This window comes from Elgaria multicarinata, chromosome 6 (genome assembly GCF_023053635.1).
Source record: "Elgaria multicarinata webbii isolate HBS135686 ecotype San Diego chromosome 6, rElgMul1.1.pri, whole genome shotgun sequence".
Lineage (NCBI taxonomy): Eukaryota > Metazoa > Chordata > Lepidosauria > Squamata > Anguidae > Elgaria > Elgaria multicarinata.
This window is the reverse complement of record NC_086176.1, coordinates 91,451,609-91,478,378: the sequence shown is the minus strand read 5'-3', so window position 1 is coordinate 91,478,378 and position 26,770 is coordinate 91,451,609. Positions and strand designations below refer to the sequence as shown.

Below are 26,770 nucleotides of genomic sequence, written 5' to 3'. Positions count from 1 at the left end.
GCGGTTCACAAAAATTAAAACCACAATAAAACAACCAACAGGTTAAAAGCACAATTACAAAATGCAGTATAAATTTGATTCAGATAGACTATTTGATTCAGATAGACCTGCTTCTTAACTAAAGAGTCACGTGATTACGCTGTTGGGCTGTAATCCTACATATATATTTATAAGGAAATAAGTGCCACTGGACAAAAGCAAGGGAGGTTAACTTGCTTTTGAGTTAAGAAGCATATTTTTGGAATGAAAATATTGGAAGTTTTCTACCCTAGATGGATTTTTGCTGGAGCATGTCTCTAAAATGGCCGCCATCGTGAAAACGTATTTGAATCCATTCCTTACATCTATAGCTGTGGCTACCACACCTGAATAATTGCCTGAATAATTTGCTAGATCAAAGAAAGGGCTCCATCGAAAATCTTTATGTATTTTCTCCATTCATCCAAGAAGAAGATGGATTGCCAATTGCCATGGTAACATCACCATGGAAGAATAGGTCAAGTTTTTATCAATATTCGACAGGCTTATGCTGTTAGGTTTTTGCTTAGAAAGCGACTCTGGGCTAAGAAGCAGACGGCTGCATTTTGGAATTAAAGTTAATCTGATCAGTGGGTAAATTAGTACCAGTGAGTAAGCAAGATTGAATCGATAAAAGAACTAGTTTTACATAGAGGCCCACGTCAAGGTTTAATGAGGAAAATCAGGATTGATTTACAGCAGGAAATGTAAGTGAAATATGGAAATTAATTCTCCTGTGCTCCCTATTTGCATAAAAGCCAGGCATAATAGCAACCAAAGAGATATGAAATTCACTGTATAGAGAGATGGATAATGAAAATATTAGCATATTGTTTTAAGTAAATGAAGTCATGTTTAGCGATACTAACACTAACTAAATATTATATAGTTCTAATAAATGGTGGCCACAATCCAAAGAGAAGTATGGTGCATTTAAGTCATTCTGCAATGAGAAGCTGAAGGATCAGGTTAATTTGGAGGGGCATATGGGTCAATAGAGTCAATATGGGCATAATCCAAAAAGATGTTTTCCTATGACGTAGCAGTTTCTGAGAGTCAACTCTGTAATTTGCATTATGCGTCAGTGAAGATTTCATGAAAAGTTTTCTATTAAAATGATTTATATTGTGCATTTTTTAATTTTACAACTAGGCGTATGCTGACTGCGAATGATGGGAGTTGTAGCCAAACACATCCAGGGAGGGTACCAGATTGGCAAAGCTGTGTTACTTTTAGAGTTGCTGTAGAAATCCACAACAGATTCAAATGAGATTGAATTTCTGCAGTGAACGGGCTTTTCCTGAGTTGCATAGATTCTGCGGACTTGCATTCAGATTTATTTATTTATTTATTACATGTGTATATGTTGTTTTCTTTTGATGTATATTGTGGTGACCTATGGCTCCATGTAATAAAGTCAACCTGACCTGACACACCAAAAAGATGCTGGTAGTTGACATTACCTACACAATAAACCATGTGAGATAATCCCCCATTTAAAACCACTTATTCTCTTTTGAATGCTTCTTGGTGTAATCCAAATTCATCCTTTAGTTGATAGAAAACAATAGGGAGTTGTACAGAAAATACATAAGGGATTTACATAGAATAGAATAGAATAGAGTAGAGTAGAGTAGAGTAGAGTAGAGTAGAGTAGAGTAGAATAGAATAGAATAGAATAGAATAGAATAGAATAGAATAGAATAGAATACTTATTTCTTACCCGCCTCTCCCTCTGGATCAACATTAAAAACAAAATCACCATAAAATGCATAAAACTGATTAAAAACATATAAATCTAATAGAATATTAAAATAACAATTGGGCATGTTAAAAAAAACCATCTGGGTAGGCCTGATGGAAGAGATCAGTCTTCATTTTCAAGCACATTAATGATGTGCTCATTTGAACATGGTGAGTTGAGCAACCTATCTGGCTTTGAGGGTCACAAGTTACAATGGGAATGACCATAGCTCCATGGTGGAGCCTATCCTTTGCCTGCAGAAGGTCCTAGGCTTGATCCCTGGCATCTCCAGGGAAAGCTGGAAAAAATCCTCCCTGAAATCCTGGGGAGCCGCTGCCACTGTTGACAATATTGGGCTAGATGGACTAAGGGTCTAAGAGTAAGGCAGCTTCCAATGTTCCTATTGATCATATGCCCGGAGTGTTCCAGCTATTCTACATTAGCACTTGCATCTGTGTGACATTGCTGTATAGGGCCTAGCATAATCAATGTCAGGTCCTACACAATAATTCAGTAAATTACAGCACCAAGAACCATATTTGTCCTTGATCTTGTAAATCCCAGTCTTTGTAGACCACGATGATGTGCTTGGTGGAGACAAGCCTGGTTGCAGGTTTTTGAAGCCCATTGGGCAAGGCACCCCCAATGGGCCCCCTTTCTCAGCGAGTCTGTCTTCTCACTGCCATTGTCACCAGCTTCTATTGCTCCTTCTCTAGTTTCCCATAATGGCTGCAACTTGCTTGCTTGACAAGCAGAGAGCCAGTGAGCAAGTAGGCAGTGGCATCTGCTGCTCCTGTTTCTCACCACCACCACCACCACCACCACCACCAGCAGTAGCATTGTCTGAGTAAGAGGCAGGTGAACAAACAGGCTGCAGTGGCGAAAAGCAAGAACAACTCCAGGGGACTCTTGTCAGTGACTCCCTGCTGGGCTTTGGAGATTCAACAGGTACCCAACCACCAGCATGGCTAGATGAGAGGGATGGAGGGGTATGATCTCACAATTGTATGATCATGAGATCGTCCCCCTCATAAACATGCAGCACTCGATGTCCCAGGAGGAAAAGGATGTTGCGGCCGCCATTTTGGTTTTGGTTTTTATTGTAGAGGAGCGCACGAGCACTCCTGCGCAAAAGGTAGGTGTTTTTTTTAATAATAAAAAAAATCCCAATCCCCCCCCTGCCCCTGATGGGCACGGAGCTCCTGAGGAGCTCCGCACCCTGTGCCTGGGTCCCAGCTCCTCACAAGGAGATGGGACAAACTGCAACGCCCAGCCACACATCCTGCAGTCTCGGAATCATCCCGAGACCGCAGGGAAAAGTGTGTGTGTGTGTGGAAGGGTAGGGCGATATCCCGGGGCAAGGGAGGGATCATCCCTCCCTGCTCCTGGGATCCTCTGTGTGTCATATCACCCAGTCTAGCCATACCTCAGGCCTACCCTTGACTCCAGTGCTGGGTAGAAAACATGGGTTGTTCATCCTTGCATTTGCTGCCAAGATGCAAAGTGGCATGTGTAGGGGAAAAGTGCAGGCTGCAGTAGCATGGTAAACCCTTTTCTTGCCCTCTGCATTTCCTCTGCTACCCCTTCCTCCAGGTGCTTTCCTTCCAGCCAGGTGGAGGGAAAGCTGCCAGGGAAGAGATGCCCCCCAAAAGCAGCAGGAGTTCAGCATCAGTTGTGGCAATGGGGATCCTGTGCTTTCACTGTATCACTCTTGATTTCTGAAGTACCACGTGTTTTAAAATTGCAGTCAAATTCTCCGTGCAATTGCTGGTTTTAAAAATGTTGGACTTGGCCAAATTTAGGCTTTATCCATATCTGTTTGATTGTTTTAGGACACAGCCGGTCAAGAGAGATATAGGACAATTACTACGGCCTACTATCGGGGTGCAATGGGCTTCATTTTAATGTATGACATCACCAACGAAGAATCGTTCAATGCTGTCCAAGACTGGTAAGTGACATTTCGGATAGAAACTAATGGGAAATACACCGTCATTGACTTGACACCTGCCCTCCTGTTGCTGTTGTGATTGGGAAAGGACTCAGGTGCAATAAAAATGGGCACAACATAATTTTGTTAATTTTTAATCTTGCTAGCATGAATGTTTTGCACTGGATCTCCTATTCTTTCCACATCAGTGTTCAACTTCCACCCACCATTACAGGGCAGCTCCCAGGACTGTCTTCATGCCATGGTTACATAATTTGACAGTATTAATATGACTGACTATGATAATGTTTTGGCATATTTCAAGATTACTCCTTAGTTCTTGTGTGTTCGAAATCAAATTGGCAAGTAGTACTTAGGATGCAATCCTATGTGTGTTTAGACAGGAAAAAAAGGCATACAATTATCATGATTTCCTAGGCAGCTGGGGATTGCTGGGTGTTGTAGGACTTTTTTCTGTCTAAACATGCATAGGATTGCACCCTTAACTTCTGAAGATATTTGCGATTGCTAACCATAGAATGCTATGGGACCCTAAGGTTGCTTTATTCAAAAACCAACATGGTTTAATTCCTGTTAAGAACAGAAGCTTCATTAAGAATCCCTTTGTAGCAGCAAGAGCAATAGGTGTTAAAAGACACAATTATACTTTAAACCCTCATTTGGCTAAAATAAAAACAAACCATGAAATATAGCACTAAACGAAAAGGCAAGTGTGTTGTTATCATCGTCGTCATCATCATCATCATCATCATCATCATCATCATCATCATCATCATCCCCTGCTCTATCCATAGTGGCTTGTAGGGCAGCTATTGTATTTATACCTCGCCTTTGTCCCATTATGAAATGCAAGTCATTCCTAGATGATCTCCAAGCTAGGCACTGGCCAGATACAGACCAGCTTAGCTTGAGCAAAGGGCTTCATTATGTTAGCAGAGGCTGGTGGCTCCAGGGTCAGTGGGGTGTGAATCCACTCTGGGTTTCAGTCAAATCTCTAAAGGAGCTGCCTAAGGAGCACCTGGGATAGCTTGTTTAGGGTTCTATCTGGTTTTGACCGAAATCTGGTGCGGATTCACTACCCTACTAAAATTGGATTCCCCAGTCTCCATTGTTTCATGTGGCTTCAGAGCATACCCTGGAACCATAATTAAACATTTGGGGAGGGGGTATTGGAAAAGACTCAGATTTCATAAATGAATGAAATAAGAATGGCAAAACCTTCTCAACAATTATGTGTGTATTCCCCCCCCCCCATTATATAATTCCCTTAAGAGCTACAAAAACTGTGGTTGGAGGAGTTTCCTCTTTTGTTTCTGCATTTTATTTTTATTTTACTTCTCCTTTCTTTTTGCTCTCTGCACCCTACAAAACAGGGGCAGGGCAGTCTCTTTCAGCCCAAGGGTTGGATGCATTTTCAGAGAAGCCTCATGTATCATCATTAAGTTAGGACAGTTGCTGTAACCTTTACATTTCTGAAATCAGTCTGAAAGGTGTATGGAGTTGCTGTTCAGCGATGTAGTCCAGGAACAGGTCACACCCAAGCAGCCCGGAGTAGAAAATCATCTGTCAATAACAGAGTGGGGAGAGCAGAATCGTTCTGCCAAGTGTTGTGTAAAAGGCCATCACTTTTCAAGCCCCATCTGGCAGTTCATAAGGGCGGGGGAGGAATTCAACTGCGGTCTGATTTGAGAACTGGTTCCCTTGCCAAACAGATGAACCAGTTTAGTAGAAAAAACCACCACCGCCACTAAGCTTTGGACCCAAAAATATGAGCAACTGGTGTCCTTTGCACATGCTTCAGGGTTCCCTTCAGATTGCTCTTTTAATAGAGCCCAGCAGTCGCTTAGCACTTGACAGATCGACAGGAGACTTTCACAGACATGCTCTCAGTCCTTACAGCCCCATTGCATGGCAGGTCTGTATTATCCACCTTCTATTGCAGATGGCAGCAGTATTCCATTTCAGAGTAGCTCTCAGGAGCTGCCTTCCAGTGGTAGGCAGGACTATAAAGGCCAACAGAGTGAGGCCAAAGGCAAAAGGGGCAAGAATGCCCCCTCCCCTAAAACGGTCTTATCAAAACTCCACAGAAACAAAATTCTCACCTGGCTGCCTCAGCCACACTGAATAGGTAGAGAGATTCCCGGCATGGAGAGGACCATGACGTACCTGGCTGCCATATCACTGTTAAACATGCGGAAGGGAAAGGAAAGGAACCTCTCATGCAAGCACTGAGTCATTACTGATTCTTGGAGGGACGCCAGCTTTCGCTGACATTTTCTTGGCAGGCCTTATAGCGGGGTGGTTTGCCGTTGCCTTCCCTGGCCGTGATTACCTTTCCCCCAGATAGATGGGTACTCATTTTACCGACCTCAGGAGGATGGAAGGCTGAGTCGACCCGAGCCAGCTGCCTGAAACCAGCTTCCGCTGGGACAAATCTGTCCGTTTCGGTTTCTCCCACATTCAATTATATCTATCTACCTATCTATCTATCTATCTATCTATCTATCTATCTATCTATCATCTATCTATCTATCTATCTATCTTCTTGTCCCAAATATGGAGAACTCTACAGATTTTGGAAAATTCTGACCCACAGAGAACTCAAGCAATGTTCCCACCCACCCCTTCTGGTAGCTCCCTCTTAGCTTCTCCTCTATCCATGCCACCCTTGTCAATTTCTTGCAGCATCCACACATGAGCAGAGCTTAGTGAGTTGTGTTTGAATTCAAGCAAGGCCTCTTCTCTCATGTTATTAAATTCTTCATATCCTAAAAGGTATCGTTACTATGCTGGGAAGAGAGCGTGCTTTCAGCTCTGCTACCTATCATTCATTGGGCGTTCTGTCTCATTAATATTTGAATGTTTGCACTTTTGCTTTTCATCGATTATTCATAGAACTTAATCAAGTGCTCCACTAGTATGGAGCAATGGCTAAGAGGAGCTATGCCAGGGCATCCTGCAATGTGAAGGCTCTGGGAAAAAAGTCTCATAGCAGCTCATGGCCTTGTCATCTACACACAGCATAGAAGAACCTTCCTGAACTTGGTGCCCTCTAGATGTGTTGGACGTAGGGACGGCTCTTGCGGGAAAATGTCACCCTTTGGGGGCTTGCCAGATTTCCTTGCTCCCCCCGGCTTGGCTTGCATTTGTGAGCCAAGTTGGAACCTTTTCCTGAATATCCAGGAACTTACTCAGCATGTAAGTTCACATGCTGAGTAAGACCTCACACTCACACACACACACACACACACACACACACACAAACACAAATGTTCCTGCTGCAGGTGCCCAGCAAAGAGCAGGGCAGTCGCTCCGTGGTGGGTCGCAGAACAGGTGGTTTTTTAATTATTTGTGTACGGAATATTTATTTATTTTACAATGTTTACATCCACATCTAAACAGATCCACATCTAAATCCACATCCAATCCACATCTAAACAGATTCCAGAAGGATGAGGGCCACTTTAGGCATGATGTGTTTCAGATGTGTCTTAAATGTACCCTAAAAAGTGTGAGTACAAAAACAACAGATGACTTTGCAAACCCATGTACCATGTCGGTACTACGATTTAGCCCAGGGGTATAATATCAAGGTCCAAGGATGGCCCTACCATGAGGCAGAGTAAGGCAGTCACCTTGCGTGGCAGATGTTAAGGGGCAGGGAACAGCTGCAAGGTTTGGAAGACAGAGCTGTAAGTGCCACGTAACCTATTCTGTGTCCCTAAGTTGGCCTGCTGTCCTCTGTTGTGGTAGAGGACACCGTTCCATTGGTAGTCTTGAAGTTTCGACAGCTAGGCTGGTCAGCTTCTGTATGTGGGGCGGGGGGAGAGACCATCATATTGTCCTTTATTAGATGCAGCAAAATGACTTTGGCCAGCACTGACAATGCCTGAGACCTTTATTTATATTTTCTTTGTGGACGAATGGCATGTCCATATCCAAGTGTTTAAACTTCTTCACGATTTACATTTGCACACACACACACACAAAATCCATACCCAACCAATTGCCCATGTCTATAAAATGGAGGCATTCATTGATCGTCTCCAGGAATGGTGTCAGATTCAAGTCGCTTGTAGCTCTACAGTGCTCTGAGTTCCTTGCATGGAAGCTTCCCCTCTCCCCCAATGATTAGGTGCAAATTATAGTGTTATTTTTGTTGTATTGTTTATGCTTTCTTGCCTGATTACCTTTTCCTATCTTTTTCTTACCTGGTGCACTTGTTGGTTTTGCATGCCCAAATTAACAATTTCTAGGGTACCTGCTTGGAGGGGGACAAAGAGAGAGAGGGGGGGGGATGCAGAATACAGCTGAAAAAGATTGCATCCATTAAGCATTGAGATAATCTTGGGCAAAAGACTTTACCTGTTGTTTTGAACAGCCAATTGTAATGTTTTGTTTGGCAGTTATGGGATAATTGGCCATCCTCCCACCCCACAAGGATCTATAAACACATTAAAAATGCAGCAGAGTATGTCATATACCCAACTTACTTAAAAACTGTCCTGCAATGTGGATCTTATATCCATTTGACATATTATGCTCTTCAGACTCCAGGTGGATGGCAACGGTCATTTCTTTGACTGCTCCCCCACGTACAAAAGCTCTTGGGATAGAGATGTAGCTCAGTGCTGGAGCACTGAGAAGGTCCCAGGTTCAATCCTTGTCATCTCCAAGTAGGTCTCAAAAAGACTCCAGTCTGAAATAGGGAGGGTTGAGGAATTCAGGCTGACTGGATGTTTATTTCCTTGGCCTGAACTTAGTTTCCACTAACTTTCACAGTTCCTGAATTTTCTATTGCAGTTCTTGTCTCAAAACAAGTATCAAAGTTTGACAACATTATATTTAGAAATTTGTATTTTGAGAGAAAATGGGGGGATTTAAATGTGAATTTTCCTGCAGATTAATGAATCAGTGTGGAAGCAGGATGGAACAGATTAGGGATGTATGAAAATTATGTTTTTGCATGCATGCCCTCTTTGCAACTCTGAACACAAGAATGTATCCATCGAAAGTGTTCATAAATGGTCACATCTATGTTCACATTCAATTTGCACACATTTAATAAATTTATGCAAATTCCATAATTTGTACAACTTTTCCCCATAGATTGAATTAGCCCCGCTTTACTGAATGGAGGAACTGTGCACAAATTTAGGAAATTTGCACAATTTGAACTGGGGAAAGCTATGCAAATTTCACATTCAATCACTGCTCAATTTGCGCATTTGTTCTGTTTGTGCAGAGCGTGCTGTGATTGCAAATGCAAACGGGAATCACACACATGAGGAGTGAGCAGATGTTCGGAGATTCCTGGTGATCTCGAACATCACTCATTTGCCCATTCTTAGAACAGACATATGGCTGAACACATGTGAGAGTGGTATGGATTTGAACTAGACTAATTCACCCATCTCTGGTCTGTGTTGTGATTCCAAGCCCTCCCACTGAGGTGTGAGACAATGTGCAAACCACAAAACCATTATTCAGTATATAGACACCTCTTCACACCTGAAGGAAGTGTGAATGCTAGGAGCTATCCTCTAATCTTAATTAGCCTAACAAAGCAAGGCAGTTGCATATCAACTAAATGTATGGTTTCCTGCCATGGCCAACAGGCTTTTACTGGACCCTGCATTCAGGGAGGGTCTTCAAGCTGCAACCTCTGCCATGTGGCTAGTCCGGTGGACCATCTCCTACCCCCTTTCAAATCTGCCCACTTGACCTTCCAGTGGATGCTGGTATCTGTCAATTCCGGTGGTCCCTCCCCCTCCAACATAGACTGAGTTCCCAGGGAGGATTTAAATTTTACTGTTCTAACTCTGTATTTTTAATCTTATATCAATTTTGCTGCGTGGTTTTATCCTGGTTGTGCTTTTTATACTGTATTTTGTATTTGTGCTTTTAACCTGTTGGTTGTTTTATTATGGTTTTAATTTTTGTGAACCGCCCAGAGAGCTTCGGCTATTGGGCGGTATAGAAATGTAACAAATAAATAAAATAAAATAAATATCTTCCACCACACCTGAAGGCAGCACGCTCACTTAGGAGCGAAGAACAGGCAGGCCACATGGTCCACAATTTTATCCTCCTACACCTTGCTGCTACATCCCAGCATCTACTGCCTGAGGCAGCTACTTCACTCTGCCTAATAGTTGTGCCAGCCCTGGATGACTTGGTAGTATAAAGCAGCTTATAAAATGACTTGATAGTATAAGGAAGTTTGGAACTATAAAGCAGCTTTCTCCCTAGCACTGCATCACAAAGAAGTCTATAGTAAACCTTCCTTTTTGATTTGCTAATTTACTACATATGGTTAGTTTTTATTATGTAGAGAAACCATTACAAAATATGATAGGAGCCTGAGAAGCTGCCCTGCAGCAAGTCAGCCCATTGGTCTATCTAATCCAGTATTGTCAATACTGACTGGCAGCAACTCTCCGTGATTTCAGGCAAGATTCCTCCTTAGCCCTACTTGCAGATGTCAGGGATTGAACCTGGGACCTTCTGCATGCCAAGGCGCAGCCCTATCCCTGAGCTATAGTCCCTACCCAATTACCATCACACCCACCCATCCGGAGTGGTTGAGTTCAGAATTCCTGCACTTCATTCTGTGTAACATGTAGGATGGCTCTAACAGGAATCTGACCATAAGCTTTGTGGCCACATGAGAACTGAACGTTACTGTCCATGTCTGGAGCTCACTTCTGGAAGGAAAGGCAATGGTTTAGTGGACACATGGGGTGAATACAGTTAGACACTGATCGATACTCTGAGTGATAGTGTGGCTGGCATAGTGCCACATATCAGAAGGAGGTAATTACACACACATACACGGCTTCTGTGCTTCACTTTATTGCTTCCATTTTATAGCCGGTAATTGTTTTCAATGATCTGAGGCTCCCACATTAGTAGAAGGCATGAAACTGCTGCCGAGCTCTGCGACATTCAGAAAAGTTAAAGAACCCTGTGGACGGCAGTGCTCTGTTACAGAAGTGCAGAAAGTGCAAATAAATCTCCGAGAGCTTTGCCAGAGCCATAAAGTGCATTCAGACAAAACACAGGGAGGGAACGCAGACAATTCATCTAGTTTCCCAGTGGGTCAAATCTTCCAGATCTGCCATATATAACCATCGAACCCATGTAGTGTGTGTTTGTGTTTCTGTGTGAGATCTAGACTTAAGCACTTTTTCATTCCCCAGAAATCAGTGGAAATGTTGAACACAGGTTAAAAACTCACTGAAATCAATGGGACTTAAAATGGCTGGGTTTGGTTGACTCATGCCTACTGGTTGTTCCAATTCTGTAGCTGTTGGTAGAAGTGTTCAATTTCAATTGGGGCTAGGCAGTTCAGTGCCCTCATTTTACACCTTCCATCGATGCAATCAGAAAAACACAGGTTTACTGTGTTTGATCCATGGTCTCTTCCCCTAGGAAGAGCTTGTCACATTCCTGGGTCCTTCAGGCCACCTAGCTTCCTTCCTTAGGAAAGGCTGACACAAAGGGGGACTTCACACAACTTGCTCCCAGACATTCACAGAACATGTAAGGGTAGGGCAGGATCAGCAAGAATTGGGTGCCTCATTTTGCATGAGCAGAAGCACAAAATAGACATCTATAGGATTGTGACAGCAGTAAGCAAAACTAGAAATTTCTGGCTTATGATAGACTCAGGGCAGCCACGTCAGCATGTCACATAACCTTGATGGCGAGGAATTTTGATGGCTTTAAAAGGGGGTTAGATAAATTCCTGGAGGAGAAAGAAGGGAATCAGTGGCTGCTAGTCCTGATGGCTATGTGCTACCTCCAGTGTCGGAGGCAGTATGCCTATGCCAGTTGCTGGGGAACATGGGCGGGGGGGAGGGTGTTGTTGCACTCATGTCCTGCTTGTGGGTTTCCAATGGGCAGCTGGTTGGCCACTGTGGTAACAGAATGCTGGATTAGGTGGAACCTTGGTCTGATCCAGCAAGGCTCTTCTTATATTCTTATCAAATATAATCTGAACATTTGGGAAAGGGGTAGAAATCCAGATGTTATAGAGGCTTTCCTCTCTCCCTTCCCATCCCTCTACATGAAATCTGTCTCAAACTCTCTTTTGTAAGACAAGAGCAATAACCACTCTGCCGAAAATCTATATAAAATCGCAATTCCAAGGAGATCTAACAGTTGATACGACTTCGAAAATCTTGTTTACAAAAACAACTGACAAGCAATGCCCTCTGGTGCTTAATGCAGTGTTTATTGGAACTTGTCTAGTCTGCCTACAAAGCTCCTAACATTTACAGAATTCAGACAGAATAGACAATTTACAATAAAACATTTATTCACTGTGTTCTTCTCACAAGGGGAGATCAGCCAAACCAATCTGAGAACAGTCATGGCATGCTCGCTTACACTACCCTGGACGCAGGGCCTGTGCGTCCATAAAGGCCACTAAGGTGGCCACCTAGAGCGCCAAGTTCGGCGCCCCCGGAAGTCGCCCTCCCACTCCCAGAGCCGCTCAGTGTCCCAGGTTGGCTTCGGCGGCGGCTGAAGAGGGGAAGGAGGCGCGAGTGTGCGCAAGGGGGACGGTTGGTTTGTTGGCCATGAGGGAAGCTCAGCAGTGGTGGCGGGACAGGGCAGCGCGTGCGCGAAGGGGCGCCCATGGTGCGGCCTCATGTCTAAGACGCTGTGGAGGAAGCGCCACTGGCTGAGCAAGGTGCAGGAGTGCGCCGTGTCCTGGGGGGTGGCTCCGGCCCGGACCCCGACCTCCTGCGGGGCAGCGCTGAGCGAGGAGAGTTCCCCTACCTTGGTGCACACCTGCCAACGCTGGCTGAGTCCGGCGGTGGGTCTGGCTCAGTCTTGTTCTCGGGGAAGCCTCTCATTCCCGGGGGCGGGGGTGTCGACTGTGAGGGGGTCGGTGGGCCAGCCCGTGGCGGCGGCGTGTCCCCACCCTGCGGCAGCGGTGGCAGCTCCTCGATTCGGCCTGGCTCCTCTCACCCGCGACGCTCCAGCCCCCCAACCCCAGCATCCTGGCTTCAAAGCCGGGAGAGAGTGAGTGAGCGAGCGGGGTGGGGGGCTTCAGAATGCGCCTGCCTAGGGCGCAATATAGTCTGGCGCTGGCCCTGCCTGGACATAATGGTGTTATTGAGAGTTGGGGTTGGAGGGCATAAGATAGCCATGTGCATTACTTAGGGATATCTATCACTGAGAAATCTAACCCCTTTTTGGGCTCGCCAGACTCCTGTGGCACTCCCGACTCAGTTGCTTTTGCAAGCTAAGCTGCACGATTTCCCTGTGTTCTGGGAACTTATAATGCTTTTGTGGGGGGTGGCTTGGACATAATTTGGGCAAATAGAGGTTTGCCCAAATTTTGACTGCACATTGAACAATTTTGCTTAATTTGTGCCAAACGACTGCTGCAATTTGCGCTATTATAGTTGTAAATGGTGAAAAAATTGTGCAATTTACAACCAAAACGTCTGCAAGTTATGCAGATCCCCACGATGTGTGGCCATAATGTGCTCAAATGTTCTTTTAGGCAAATAATAATAATAATAATAATAATAATAATAATAATAATAATAATTCTGCCAGTTGACTCATTGTGCACCAAGTTGGGTCAGTACACAGAAGGCACAACAGAGGCCGCGGGGGTGTGCCAAGTGAAACCTTATCAAGCTCCACCCTCCAAATGGATTCCTCCAGCATCCCTTGTGCTACTTCAGCTGTGATGCACGCAAGTGACATTTCTCTTCTTCGTGTACGCACCACAGCCACTCCATGCTTTGCAACTGCTCCTACATTCCTGATACTTTAGATGAAACACAAACGAAACAACTCTTTGCCAACCCAGGTTCCTTTTTTCAATAATACATTGAGCATGTACAGTTTTGCATTTTAAACTCCTTTAAATCATAGCACCATCACAACTACATGGATAACATGGAGTCTGCTTCTGCTGCACATAAGCACCACTGTGTTTCTGAAATGGAATGTCTCTAAACAATAACATCTGTAACTGTGTGCAAACCCAGCCAGCCAGCCCCATCCCTAGCTGCACCAGTAGTCCGGTCCACTTGTGGATGGACACCACTGGATACAACCCATTGGTTTTTGGTCCATTTCCTTTTCTCTGTGTATTCCAACCAGGTGTGTGTTAGGCCCATATGACTGAAATTGAATTAACTGCAATGATTTTATCTCCTTTTATCATTTTAAGCAGTGTGGTTTTACACTCCCCCTTCTTTCTTGGGGAGACACATGAGTAGATTGTGCATAGTGTGAACCAGAAAACAGCTCAGAAAACTTCTCATGCTGACTGTGCCTCGTTCGGTATATGTTTTAAGTAGTTTTGGGCCAAATCCTGCCCCCTTACTTTTGGGAACTTTCTCTCCCCCTGTGAAAGAAACCATGTTTATTCTGCCTCTTTCACAGGGGAGCAGGAAGAATTTAGAGAATTTTCTCCTTGGGGAGAGGGTTAGGGTTAGGGTTTTTTTCAGTTTAAAAACAACGACGACAATCCCACTCCTATGGAGGAGCCCAGCAGTTGTTAGTGAATGCCTATTGGAGACCATGTGACCTCTCCCTCTCCAATAAGCACTCAGGAAGAACACCTGGGTCCTGCAAGTGTCGGGGGTGTTTTGAAAAAATAAAAGGAGAGAAAGAAGACCCCTCAACAACTGGCTACATTTAGAAAGGTATGTGGAAACCCTGTCCCCTCCCCAAGGAGAAAATTCTCTGAAATTCTCACCTCTCTCAGCCTCTTTCACCTTAGTTTTCCTTTTTTTTCCCCCAACCCCCCACCAAAATGCTGAAAATGGAATGGTCGAAATTTTCAGCTCAGCAATACTTTTAAGCTGCAGACTTCCATACCGCTGAGTCCTATTCACACAGCATCTCTTAGAGCCATATCATTGGGGCTGCTGGATTTAATTTATTTTAACTAATTACCTTTACCAAATTCAAACAAGAAATAAATGAACGCCGAGAGCGATTTCATGCTGCTTCCGTGCATGTTATTGGATTACTTCTAGAAGAAATTATAGTGGCTGGTCTTCACTCTTTTTATATATATGGCGCTCTATGCTGTGTGTGTTTGCCTGCCTTTTGTACCATCCTGAAGAAAATCTAAATTATTCTCCCTCAAACTAGTTCCTTCCAGATGTGTTGGACTGCAACTCCTAGAATTCCTAGCCAGCATGATCACGTGCCGGCTAGGAATTCACTTGCTTTCACATACAACTTTATGGTTAGTCCCCACCCAAACCTCCAATATATGGCAGGCCTGCAGGCCAGCTGCAGTGGTAGTTCATTACTCTCATTAGGCAGATGTTCTGGAATACACTTTTCATACAACAGGCATGGAGAACCTCAGGCTCATGGGCCAAATGTGGGGAAGGCTGGGCTACATCTGAAGGGTACCAGGTTGGGGGATGGCTGGGCCATATCTGGAGGGTATCAGGTTGAGGGAGGCTGGGCTACATCTGGAGTGTACCAGGTTGGGGAAGGCTGGGCTACATCTGGGAGATACTTGGTTGGGGAAAGCTGGGCTACATCTGGAGGGTACCAGGTTGGGGGAGGGTGGGCTACATCTGGGAGATACTTGGTTGGGGAAAGCTGGGCTACATCTGGAGGGTACCAGGTTGGGGTGGGTGGGCTACATCTGGAGGGTACCAGATTGGGGAAGGCTGGGCCACACCTGGGAAATACTTGGTTGGGGAAAGCTGGGCTACATCTGCAGGGTACCAGGTTGGGGGAGGCTGGGCTACATCTGCAGGGTACCAGGTTGGGGGAGGCTGGGCTACATTATGCTTTTTTGTTACTATATATTGGTCCAACCTCTCCCTCAGACCCTCCCCACCCCAGTTGTGTAACCCCCTCCCCCATGACAGAAGGGCAACAGTGTGTTCATAGGCACGGTCGAGTGCTGTGTCTCAGAGCTCATCTGTATCTACTACCCGTGGAGTATGTTGTGCATGAGAGTTTTTATTTATCGAGCTGTTGTGCATGGCGGCATGTAGACTTCATTTGTATGCCCAGTACAGTGCATGAAAGGTTCTCTGTCTTGGTATTTACGCTTTCATATTAGGAAACATGACAGATCAATTGTAGAGGGCAGTGGCTGCACTATCGAGCTCCTTGAGCAGGATAAAAGAATATATATTGCTCGAACTATTCCAGATGCAAACTAACTAGAGCTTGGTCAAATCTGAGCAATTTGGAGAAGGGGAAAATGTAGGTGAAGACTGCTTCCCCCCCCTTTTCCTTTTTTTTTTTTTTTTTAGAGGTAGAGGCACATTCACTCCACTACTGTTAGACACATTAAGTGCGGGTGTCCTTGTGCTTTGTCTGGCATCTTCAGCTAGTGCAGAATGCAGCAGCCAGGATGCTGAGTGGAATTCCTGGCCAGGCACATGTTGCACCAGTGCTGAAGCAACTGCACAGGATACCTATTACCTAGTGAGCCAAGTACAAGATCTTGCTGTTGGCATATAAAGCCATGAATAAAATTATGCACGGTGGGAAAGAAAATGGATATTGTTCTCTCTCTTTCATAATACTAGAACCCGGGGTCATCCCATGAACCTGATTGGTGAGAGATTCAGGACAGGTAAAGGGAGGTCCTTCACACAGCACATAGTTAAATAATGGAATTCGCTACCACAAGCCATAGTGATGGCCACCAGTTTGGACGGCTTTAAAAGGGGGTTAGGCAAATTCATGAAGGAAATGGCTATTAAGGGCTACTAGTCCTAATAGCTATATATTACCACCAGTGTCAGAGGCAGTATGCATATGTGTACCAGTTGCTTCATGGGATGACCCTAGGTTCCACAATCAACTACAAGAAATCCCTTGACCCAATTAAAAACCTTACCATATGCTGCCAAATTCCCGAGAGTAGAGGAAGATCTTAACCTGGTGCCAAAAAGATAACATTGTTGGCTCCTGTTGAGCCTCACTAGGGAGATAGTTTTGTAATTTTGAGCAGTTCAGGGCTGGGGATAATTTTAACCAAAGAAACAGCATGAAAGAGAGAATTAACCATGTCCTCTCCCAGTGCTACTGCTCTGGTCAAATTCTGAAGACTCTATAGCTGCTTTAAAGTAGTTAAAAAAAAGTCAGGAGATCCTATCACAAATCCCTCACATCACACCTTTTTTCACCTTAGCTTCTCTGGATGAAACTTGCTGTTCATAATACAACAGGCAGTATCCAACTGTGTCATTCCGTTAGTGCAAATGCCGTTCCACTAACACAAACTTGGCTTTGAACTATGCGCAAGAGAAGAATCCACCTAAAGTTTTAATTGCATAAGCGTGGTTGCGCAAGTGCTTTTGCAGAACTCGTGTTCAATGCGTCGTGGACTGCGTTCTGCAACCAGTTGTGCAACTGCTTCCCACTCATTGTGAAACCGGCTGTGCATTCCAGTTGTTTAAGTGGTTATGCAACTGCTTTCACCCATTGTGCAACATGTTGCACATCCGGTTGTGCTGCTGCTCGCACAACCGGTTGCACAAGCAAAATGGGCAACCACTTGTACAATGGAAACGTTCAAGCGAAGCTTCTCTAGCCCTATTTGGATTTGTGGAAGGTTAACTTTGAATACTGCCCCAGTTTTTTTGGCTGATCTGTTTATGTAAGGAAAGTAGCTATCTGGTAAACCTAGGCTTATCCAGGAAGAAAACAAAGTACAACTCATAATGTGATGAGATAGCCACTTGTTAAGTACATGTATAAAAACAATACTTCCAGTGTGGGTTCTCATTCTACCTGATCCTTCTGTCACAGGTTGAAGATGATGGCCAGAGTATTCAGAAGTGTTGTTTTATTACCCAGTCACAAAATTTGCTCCTGGTAGCAATAGAACTAATATCCCCCGAGGCCGAGATGACAGATTTTATTGGCTGAGTTAGTAGCTGAGACATTCTCTTCATCTTCTGCTGTCTCTGTGTGCTGACGAAGTTAACATTGTCATTCAGCATTCCCAAATGAAATTTCTGCCTCCGGGAAATAGAATGCAAACTCTGCTATTGACTGAATTATATTAATAGCCAAACAGGCGCATTTAAATGATGAAAAGGGTAGTTTAATGTCTCATATGGCATTTGAGAGGAAAATTCACCTTTGCTCCCTGTATGAAATACATGAGGGCAGGAGGCTTAAGCACAAGGAGACTCTTTTTGTTAATGAATAACAAGAGCTGTTATTGATATTTTAGTTGTTTTATGGGGTGGTTGTATTATAATGGATAATTGCTTTGGGGGCAATCCTATTGATTGCGCCCCCGCTTCTTGGAAGCCTCGGGACTCAGAGGCTTCTGAGATTCCTATGTCCTGCTGGGCTAAAGCCACCAGGGAGGGAGCAGCAGCTGAGGTGATCTTCACTTCCCTGTCCTCCATCTTTGGCAGTTTTCAGCTGGTGCCTGGAGAGACTTAGGATATCCCATATCCTGGCTTCTTTCATCTTGTCCCCTCCCCGCCCATTGGAACACCCCCTTTTCTCCTTCTCCAAGCTCACTTTTCTGACCTTGGAGGGGAACCAGCCCTCATATTTCTGCATCAGCTGCAAGTGGGAGAAAAAGAGGGTTGGGTCTCCGACATCCCCTTTCAAGATCAGAGCACTGTCTCCAACCTCGAAAAGGTTCTTCCCAGAAATCATATGTTCCCGGGATGCAATCCCAGCGACCATAGGATTGTTCTCATAGCTGTTTTAAATGTATGTTTTAATTCTATTGTGAAGCACTGTTAGACTTTGGCAAGATCTATGCTACCGCCTTATAATAGTTTTGAACTGACAACTGTTGGGGCCCAGGACACATTCCATATACTGTCTTCAGACCACTTTCATAGTGTTATATCCTGCTTGATGTCGATCTGGCCTTTCTTTCTTTTTTAGGAAAAGGCATCTGAGGGTGCAATCATGTGCATGTTTAGACAGACAAAGTCTATGTTGGCTGGGAATGGTGAGAGCTGTAGGATTTTTTTCTGCCTAAACATGCAGAGGATTTTGCCCTCAGTCATGTTGCAGAGCATAGGGCTCTAGTTGGAATCCATATAACTTGCCAAACAGACATGACATTTTATCTGCATCTAGCAGCTACAGCTTATTACCCATTTATCCAGATGGGGACCCTAGAATGGGAGCTAGGGGTGCTTTAACCTTCCACCCCTGCTATGAACTGATCCTGATTGGGGGGATCAACTCTAGAGGAAAAGGAAAAAGAAAAAAACATAGTGGGTAGATATGGATTTAAAGTAATGTCCATTTGAGTTCTGCATGGACAGAGGAGGGAGCAGGTTTTTGGCTCTTGATTTATTTCATTGAGACTGTTTTAACTTATCCTATATGTTTTGTCGACAGAATGTTATGGTAGCTTAGGGGCCATAAGCAGGGAATGAGGATGTCCAGGGTTGCAGTTCAATCCCCCGCCTCACCTGGTACACAGCACAAAGCATCTCCTTGCCCTTGCCTTGGCTATTTGCTTGGCAATAGCTCATGCCCAAGATCTGCCAGTACAGGAAATGGATTCACAATTCTTAAAGTTCCCTGGCTGGCATAACAAGAACACTGGAAAATCCTGTATTTTTTCTCTCTCTTTAAACTCACTTTTAAATGCAATGTATATTTCCCCTGGTTAATTTTCACAATTATTCAGTGGCTGGTGTATATTGAATATAATGTTTGAAAAAGTAGTCTCAGATCATTAGTAAGGTCAAAGTGGGTACCAGTAACATACCATAATAAACATTACCAAAGGAGGAACACAGCATACACACACAGTTTTTCTCACAGAACTGTAAACTCTCAAGGCTTGTCACTCAAAAAAAAAAAGACTTAAAATGGCTCTTTGGTCACCATGGAGACCCTTTCTGTAGGTCTGCCGCTGCAGTCAGTCTAAATATAAATATGAGACGTTGCGCAGTATACTATTTAGATGGTGTCATATTATTTAGATGATTTTTCTGTGCTTCCTCTTCCCTCCCTACCACATATTTTTCTCATTACAAATTAAAGTATGTCTCCAGGAGACATTTTAAACATCTTATTTCACAATGAAACTACTATTTAAAAAATGGTGTCTGTGTGTTCACCTAAAAATGTATAAAGGAGACCTTGAAATGTGCTTTATCTCCCTTCTACATGCCAGGCTACTAAACATCTTAGAATAGGTACTTTGCAGTTTATAACAGAGCTAAGAAGAATTGGTAGGAGTAAGTGAGTGAGATATAATTAGTTTATTTCATTAAATCTTAACGCTACCTTAAACTCAGGGGCCCAGTGTCTTTGCTAACCCACAAAGATCCAATGCACAGGGCCACTTCTTATCTTTACCTACTTGTATTTTTAAAAAATGATTGTTGGGAAATGGCTGGAGGTGTATGCGTTTATTATTATAATTAACAGAGAGGACAATAAATAAAGTGGCTAGGGAGACTATTATTGAAAAGCCACTGCGCCACCTGTTGAAAAAAAATCTTTGCTGCTCTACACTTTATATTATACATCTGCCAGTGTGGAATAGTACTTAGAGAGTTAGAATGGGATTCAAGAGATCCAGGTTCGAGTCCCCACTTATGCGAAGAGAAGGAAAACCCCGTAGGGGAGTAAAAAATAAGCCAAAGGCAAGGACGGAACCAAGGAATCTTCTACAATAATATTATTAGTAAAAGGTTTATTAAAGTGCCAGGTGCCTACGCGTTTCAAACGTGGTTGCATTCTTCCTCAGGGCTTTATAATGATAGCTTCTGCAGACAGCTGCACTAACGTTATAAAGCCCTGAGGAAGAACGCAACCACGTTTGAAACGCGTAGGCACCTGGCACTTTAATAATCCTTTTACTAATAATACTATTGTAGAAGATTCCTTGGTTTTGCCCTTATTTGGCTTATTTTTTACTCCTCTAGTCCCCACTTCGCCATGAATGAAGCTCACTGGGTGACTTTGGGGCCAGTCTCTGATTCTCAGCCCAACCTATTCCACAGGGTTATTGTGAGGATAAAATGGAGAGGAAGAGGACCATGTAATCTATCTTGGGCTCCTTGCAAGAGGGGAAAAAGTAGGCTATAATTATAATAACAAATAAATAATGAATAAATGGAAGAAATTTTATTTGGCTTTATATTATCTACATCAAGTTCCACCCCAGTAAGGAGATACTGTATGTCCAGTACAGGCTGCTAAGGTGCACTAAGGCCTCAGCTAGACGAGGGGGTTGGAGGGAAACAATCGCATGATTTTACAATCGCGAGATTGTTGCCCTGGTTCACAAGTGGCGTGCAACATCACAGCCACCATTTTTTCTTTTAAAGGAGACGGCGCGCACGAGTGCTCGTGCGCAAATCGTAAGTGTTTTTTTTCAAGAAAAAAAGTTTCCCTGCTCCCCACACACCCAATAGGCACAGAGCTCCTGAGGAGCTCCGTGCCCCGTGTGCGGCTCCTGGCTCCTTGTGGTTACTCGTGAGGAGCTGGGACAAACTATGATGCCCAGCCACATGTTCTGTGGTCTCGGGATCAGCCTGGGACTGCAGAAAAACCAGGCTTGAAGGGTAGGAGAAAATCTGGGGAAATGGAGGGATCATCCCTCTGTGCCCCTGGGATCCTGTGTGCATCATCTGGATGTACAGGGATGATCCCGGGGTGATCCCCGGGATAAGCCCTCATCTAGCCATGACCTTAGAGTCATTGGAATGGGGTGACCTCACACAGTGACATCACATGAATGCTCCTCCTCCCATGAGAGAAATCTGTGATGTCACAGCACTCACTAAGTTACACAAAATAGGCAGGGATGCATATATATTTAGGGTCAGGCTGCTGGTACTGAAGAGAATTTAAAATGAGATTATTTTTCATATTCTTGCAAACTCATTTCTGGAGATAGCATCCCAGACTGTTTTATAGAACTGAGTCATCTTTGAACACTATTAGATCAAATGGGAATTATATATTTTTCATAGCCCAGTACTTGTGATCAAAAACAGTTAAAGACTGCTGGGTTTGTTGTTGTCTGACAATAAAGGTTAACCTTGGGCCAGCATGAAGAGAAACGTCTATGCCACTTTTAAAGGTTGGCCTTCTATAATGTTTTGCTGAAAGGGACCACGCCAGCAGTACATAAAATTGTTGTGTGCTTGCTAAGGAAGGTCCTGAATGCATGACTGCATTATAAAGGCAAAGCCAGATTAAAATAAAGGTATGAGGGGCATTTCGCAAGTCACATTTCTAGAATGGAGATTAGTATCAAATGTGTGAAGGGCGGCATGTGCCTTCCCCCCTCCCCTGGATGCACACAGATTAGCAGGGTCTTCCACTGCATATATTAAGGGGGGGAAAGTAACTAAACCACCTTTAGGAATTTGTCTGTGTATGCTTCTCCATACATTCACACAGGCCTAGTTTGTGTATAACATTAAGCCATAGTCTGATTTGTTGGCTTGTCATTGTGTCTGTAAACAAATCATGGTTTCTTAACCATCTGGAGGCCATTTTTGTTGGCTTATGAAGTCTGGCTTGTTTAAACCATGATGCCTAAACCCCAAACTGTGGTTTATCACTGGCTTGTTTTCACCACTGTCCACCCTTGAAACAGAGGCACCCACCAGGAGCAGCCTGAAGCTGAAACTGCTCAGAAGGCTGGCAAAATGGACAGGAGAGAAGCAAATCAGAAATAAACCAGGGGGGATCCATGGTTTGTTTGTTCATCTGCAAAACAATTCATGGCTAAAGCAACAAACTATGGTAAACTAGGGTGACCAACTGTCAAGATATTCCTGGATTTGTCCTGGTTTTTGTACTATTCTGGGTGTCGGGTGATTTTCTGTAATTTTCTATAATAACCTGTAATGACACACTTTCCCCTTTAAGACTGCCATTAGTATGGCAGGGGAATGACACACTTTCTGGAGGCTCCTATTGGAGCAGTGGGGGGGGAGGCAGGAATGAGACACTTCCCCCTTCTCCTCTCCAATCAGGGCCCTTAATGCTCTGATTGGAGTGGAGGAGGGGAAAGTGCACTTTCTGGGCTTCTGGAAAGCATGTCATTCACAACCACCATGCTAATGGCAGCTGCCAATAGCATGGAAGAGGGGTGATATGCTTTCCAGAGGCCCTGGAAAGCGCACTCCCCCCCCCCCCACTGATGGTGTTCCTTTTGGTTTCCGAAATATGGTCATCTTAGGTAAACATAAACTGTGGCTTAATGTTATGTGGACTCAGCCACACAGATTTGGGCTGTTTTCACCATGAGTCTTAAAGCAGATCTTTTTTATTATTATTATTATTTTGTAACACGAGTGTAAAAACTGCATCAGTCAGAATGTTCTATTTTGCTGAGCAAACTTTAATTTCCAAGTATAAATTCCGGCTTTGTGTCTGTAGCCTCTGCAAAGCACAAATCTTGCATCTATGAATGCTAATTCATGTTGAGGATCCTGACCAAGCACCTCCTAAAATAGAGCTTTAGATCATGTTTACGTCCTCTTTTTGCTAAATATGGGTTGAGCACGTGACATTCAGCAGGGATGGTTTTAGAAAATGGCTCCTAATTAAGCAGCTGGAAAAAAATATGCATCGCTTGGAAGGAAGTCTATTGAGCATTTCTGCAATTAGTAGCGTTTTCTAGCACATCCTTGATGAGCACTTCCTGGTTTGCAGCAGCGTTTGACTCATTTTTAAACACAACAAAGGAAATTCAGCATTGGCAAAAGAGTGTCTCCGTAGGTTTAAATGAGCAATAATTTGTAAGAGAGCTGAAGCTAGTATGAAAGAACCATTGGCATTGCCCGTGCTGTTATGCACTCATTTTTTTGTCCTACAATTGTCTCTGATCCAATGGATCTGGCATAATTTTGAAGCAGTACAAAAGCCAGCTGTAACTAATCTAACCTTCTCACCACCAACACCCCTTTTTTGAAAATACCTCTGAACAAAGAACATGGCCAGCGTTAGACATCCAAATTTACATCTCTTCACATCCCAGGCTGACTCACCCACTTTATCTCTACACCCCCATAACTTAGCTTATGTTGAAGAGATGTTGTAGAAATCACCTGGAGGATGTATGACAGGTCCTCCCAGGCTACTGATTGGTCACTATGAATCTCCCCCACTCACCCCCCGGAACTACCCAGCCTCCCAAAAGAATACCTGTGAAGGAAGCTTCCTTTGTGTCTGACTGGCTGGCAAAGAGTGAAGACAAGACCAAGCCAGGATCAGAGGCCAAGTGGGCCTCTTCCCATCCCCTGCCTATAAGCTGCGTGAGTTACCCTTGGGGTCAAAACAGATATGACTTTGAATCTGTATCTAGCAGCTATATCTTTTTTTTTACACTAGAGTAGGAACAAGGGGGGCAGTCTAGATCAGGATCCTAGCATGGGGGATATGGGGGCTTTTACGATCTGAATCAGGCCCCCTGCACCTACTCTAGAGTAAAAAAGCAGGTGATGTAGCTGCTAGGTATTTATTTTGGCCCTTGGGATCCTGATAAGGAAGATGTCCCCAACACGGTGTTTATGGGCACCTTACAAAATGTTATGTATTTACATGGATTTGTATATATCCATAGCAATGAATACATATGAAATGCATAAACCCTTTCATATATTGAAAGTGTTGTAAGGTCCTCAATCCATTGCATTATAGGAGGTGAGTGTTTTTCCTTCCAGTGCTGTAACATCCATCTTTTAGCTGTCAAAGGGGCACAGAGAATCCATTTATGCTGTCCATTTGTTTATTTCCGTGCTGCGAGTAAATAATTGAAGAGTGTGTACATCAGTGAATATGAAAGACTGTTCCAGTACAAATTTATCTGCATAATAACCTCCCCCACAAAAATAAGCAACTATTGGACATTGCCAAATCATATGTTTAAAAGAAGCATTAGCTGTATTGCACCACCAGCAATTAGCTGAATTAGATAATCCCTTATAAAAGAGATGTTGTAATGTACAATAGACAAGAAACAAATGTTTTTGCTGAATAAGACACAGCATAAGCTTCATTGACATGACAAGTAGATACCAAAGCAGCCATCTGCTGATTAGGCATTTTGTGGTGGTGCCCACAGAAGTTTCTCAATTCCCAAATGTACCCACAAGTCCAAAATGTTTGGGGAATAGTGGTGTAGTGAGGCTGCTGTATGTTTCATTTTGTTTTAAAAGCAACTGACTATTTCTGAGCTTCTCTCTGCTTGGTTCTTTATTAAAAAATATTGAATTGGAAACTGGAGTTGATCTGATACTCTTGTCTAGGTTGAAGGGTGAACTTACCCATGTGCCAGACTACTTGGCAAGCACACTAACCTGGCTGTTAATGAGTTTAAATGAGGCCCTGGGAAACGGGGGCTGTCCTTTTCCCTATATAAAAGCCATAAGCCTAGATTCACACATATACAAGGCATGAGCTCTGAAATGTTAATATTCCATAAGAACAAATTTCTGGGTGGTGGCAGCCAACCTCTGAGGAATACAGACAAAAGAGTGCCCTGCAGTCCGTCCTACCTCACAGGGTTGGCAGTCCAGGCATACCAGTTTGCAACACCTGTAAAACATTTGTGCCTAAAGAGGATACTGGGAAAGGAAATACATGTAGATAGGTGGCCATGTGTTCTCCTTTACAGAAGACTGTCTTCTAGTCTGAAGGTGTGCTCTATTTGAAGGGCCATCCAGTCCAGAAAGAAGAGCTGGGCTTTGAAGTTGCCCATGAACAGTATCTGGGCAGCAGACTGAGCAAAACACACAGCTCACAGTCTTCCACACTATGGTGAGATGTACTGTATTTCTATTAAAATTATAGTAATTATTTCTACATTTTCATTGATACCACACCATGTCTTTAAAAAGGGGTTGTCTAAATCAGCTAATTGCTGGAGGTGTAATGCAGTTAAAGATGTACAAATTATGTGAAATCCATTCCGTCTGTTTCTTGCAGATTGTCAGGCGCCTTTCGTTCCTTCATCAACCCATTGACAGAATGTTTTTTTAAGTTCTTGAATTCATGCAAATTTGCATTTGTGCAAATTCAAATTTCTGCAAATTCACATGTGTGAAAATGCACAAAATCCCCCCAAATGCACATTTCACATTTTAGCCTGTGGGGGAATGTACATTTTTCAACAAGTGTGTGTGTGTGTGTGTGTGTGTGTGTTTGTGTGTTTTACTATAGCAAAATTTGTGCAAAATTCTCAAAGGTTTGAAAAATGGTCTGCATGTCATGGCAGAGGGAAATCTGGTTTGAGCTCATTTGACACCGTTGCTAATTTCTTTGACATCCCTAAATTCTGCTAAGGTTTCTTCTAACCATATGTTTTGGTAATGCTTAATAGTTGCCTCCTTCTGGGAGAAGGTGATTATACAGATAAAGTTTGTATTGGAATGCATTTTAATATTTACTGATGTACATGCGATCTACCTGCTTGGAAGTTAATGCACAGAAGGATTCTCCGTGCCCTTTTGATAGCTATATTACAACACTGGAAGGATAAACGCTCGCCTCCTATAATGCAATGGATTGAAGACCTTATAATACTTTCAACATTTGAACATTACAAAGTCTCATTTTCATACACACTCTCACACACTCTCTCTCACACACAAACGCACACACGCGCGCACACACACACACACACACACACTGCATTATGCATGTATTGAAATTGATATATTTACATTTATGTAGCTACATATTTTTCTTCCTTTAGTTTTATTTTCTATTGTGAAAAATGTACAATAAAATTAATTATTAAAACTTTGATACACATACATTTGGATATGCAATTTCAATGTGGTGTCCTTCAACTCTCCATAAAATCTCTTGTCCATTTCCACCCTTGAACTCACCAAGCATCACAAAGTATGACTTGTGAGAGGCTGCCCTCTGGATATAGCAGATCTAATCACACAAGCAGCAGGGAATCATGGCCTGACAACAACTTGGTTGAATGAGAGCCGTTGTGGTTTCTGAAAGGACAGGAGAAATATTTTTGAAAATGATGGTATTATTTATATTGAAGCGTTAGACGTTTGCGTAAAAATAGGTGCCGTAAGCTGGCCAAAATCAATTCCACTGATTTATTG

At 43.5% G+C, this 26,770-nt stretch overlaps 1 protein-coding gene across 1 annotated transcript in view; it reads left to right on the top strand.

Annotated features, from left to right (window-relative positions):
• RAB3C (RAB3C, member RAS oncogene family) overlaps nucleotides 1-26,770 on the top strand; it is a 128,033-nt gene that overhangs the window by 57,192 nt on the left and 44,071 nt on the right. The window contains exon 3 of the mRNA XM_063128052.1: nucleotides 3,595-3,713. Coding sequence (XP_062984122.1) covers nucleotides 3,595-3,713 — 119 coding nt within the window. The remainder of the gene's footprint in view (nucleotides 1-3,594; nucleotides 3,714-26,770) is intronic.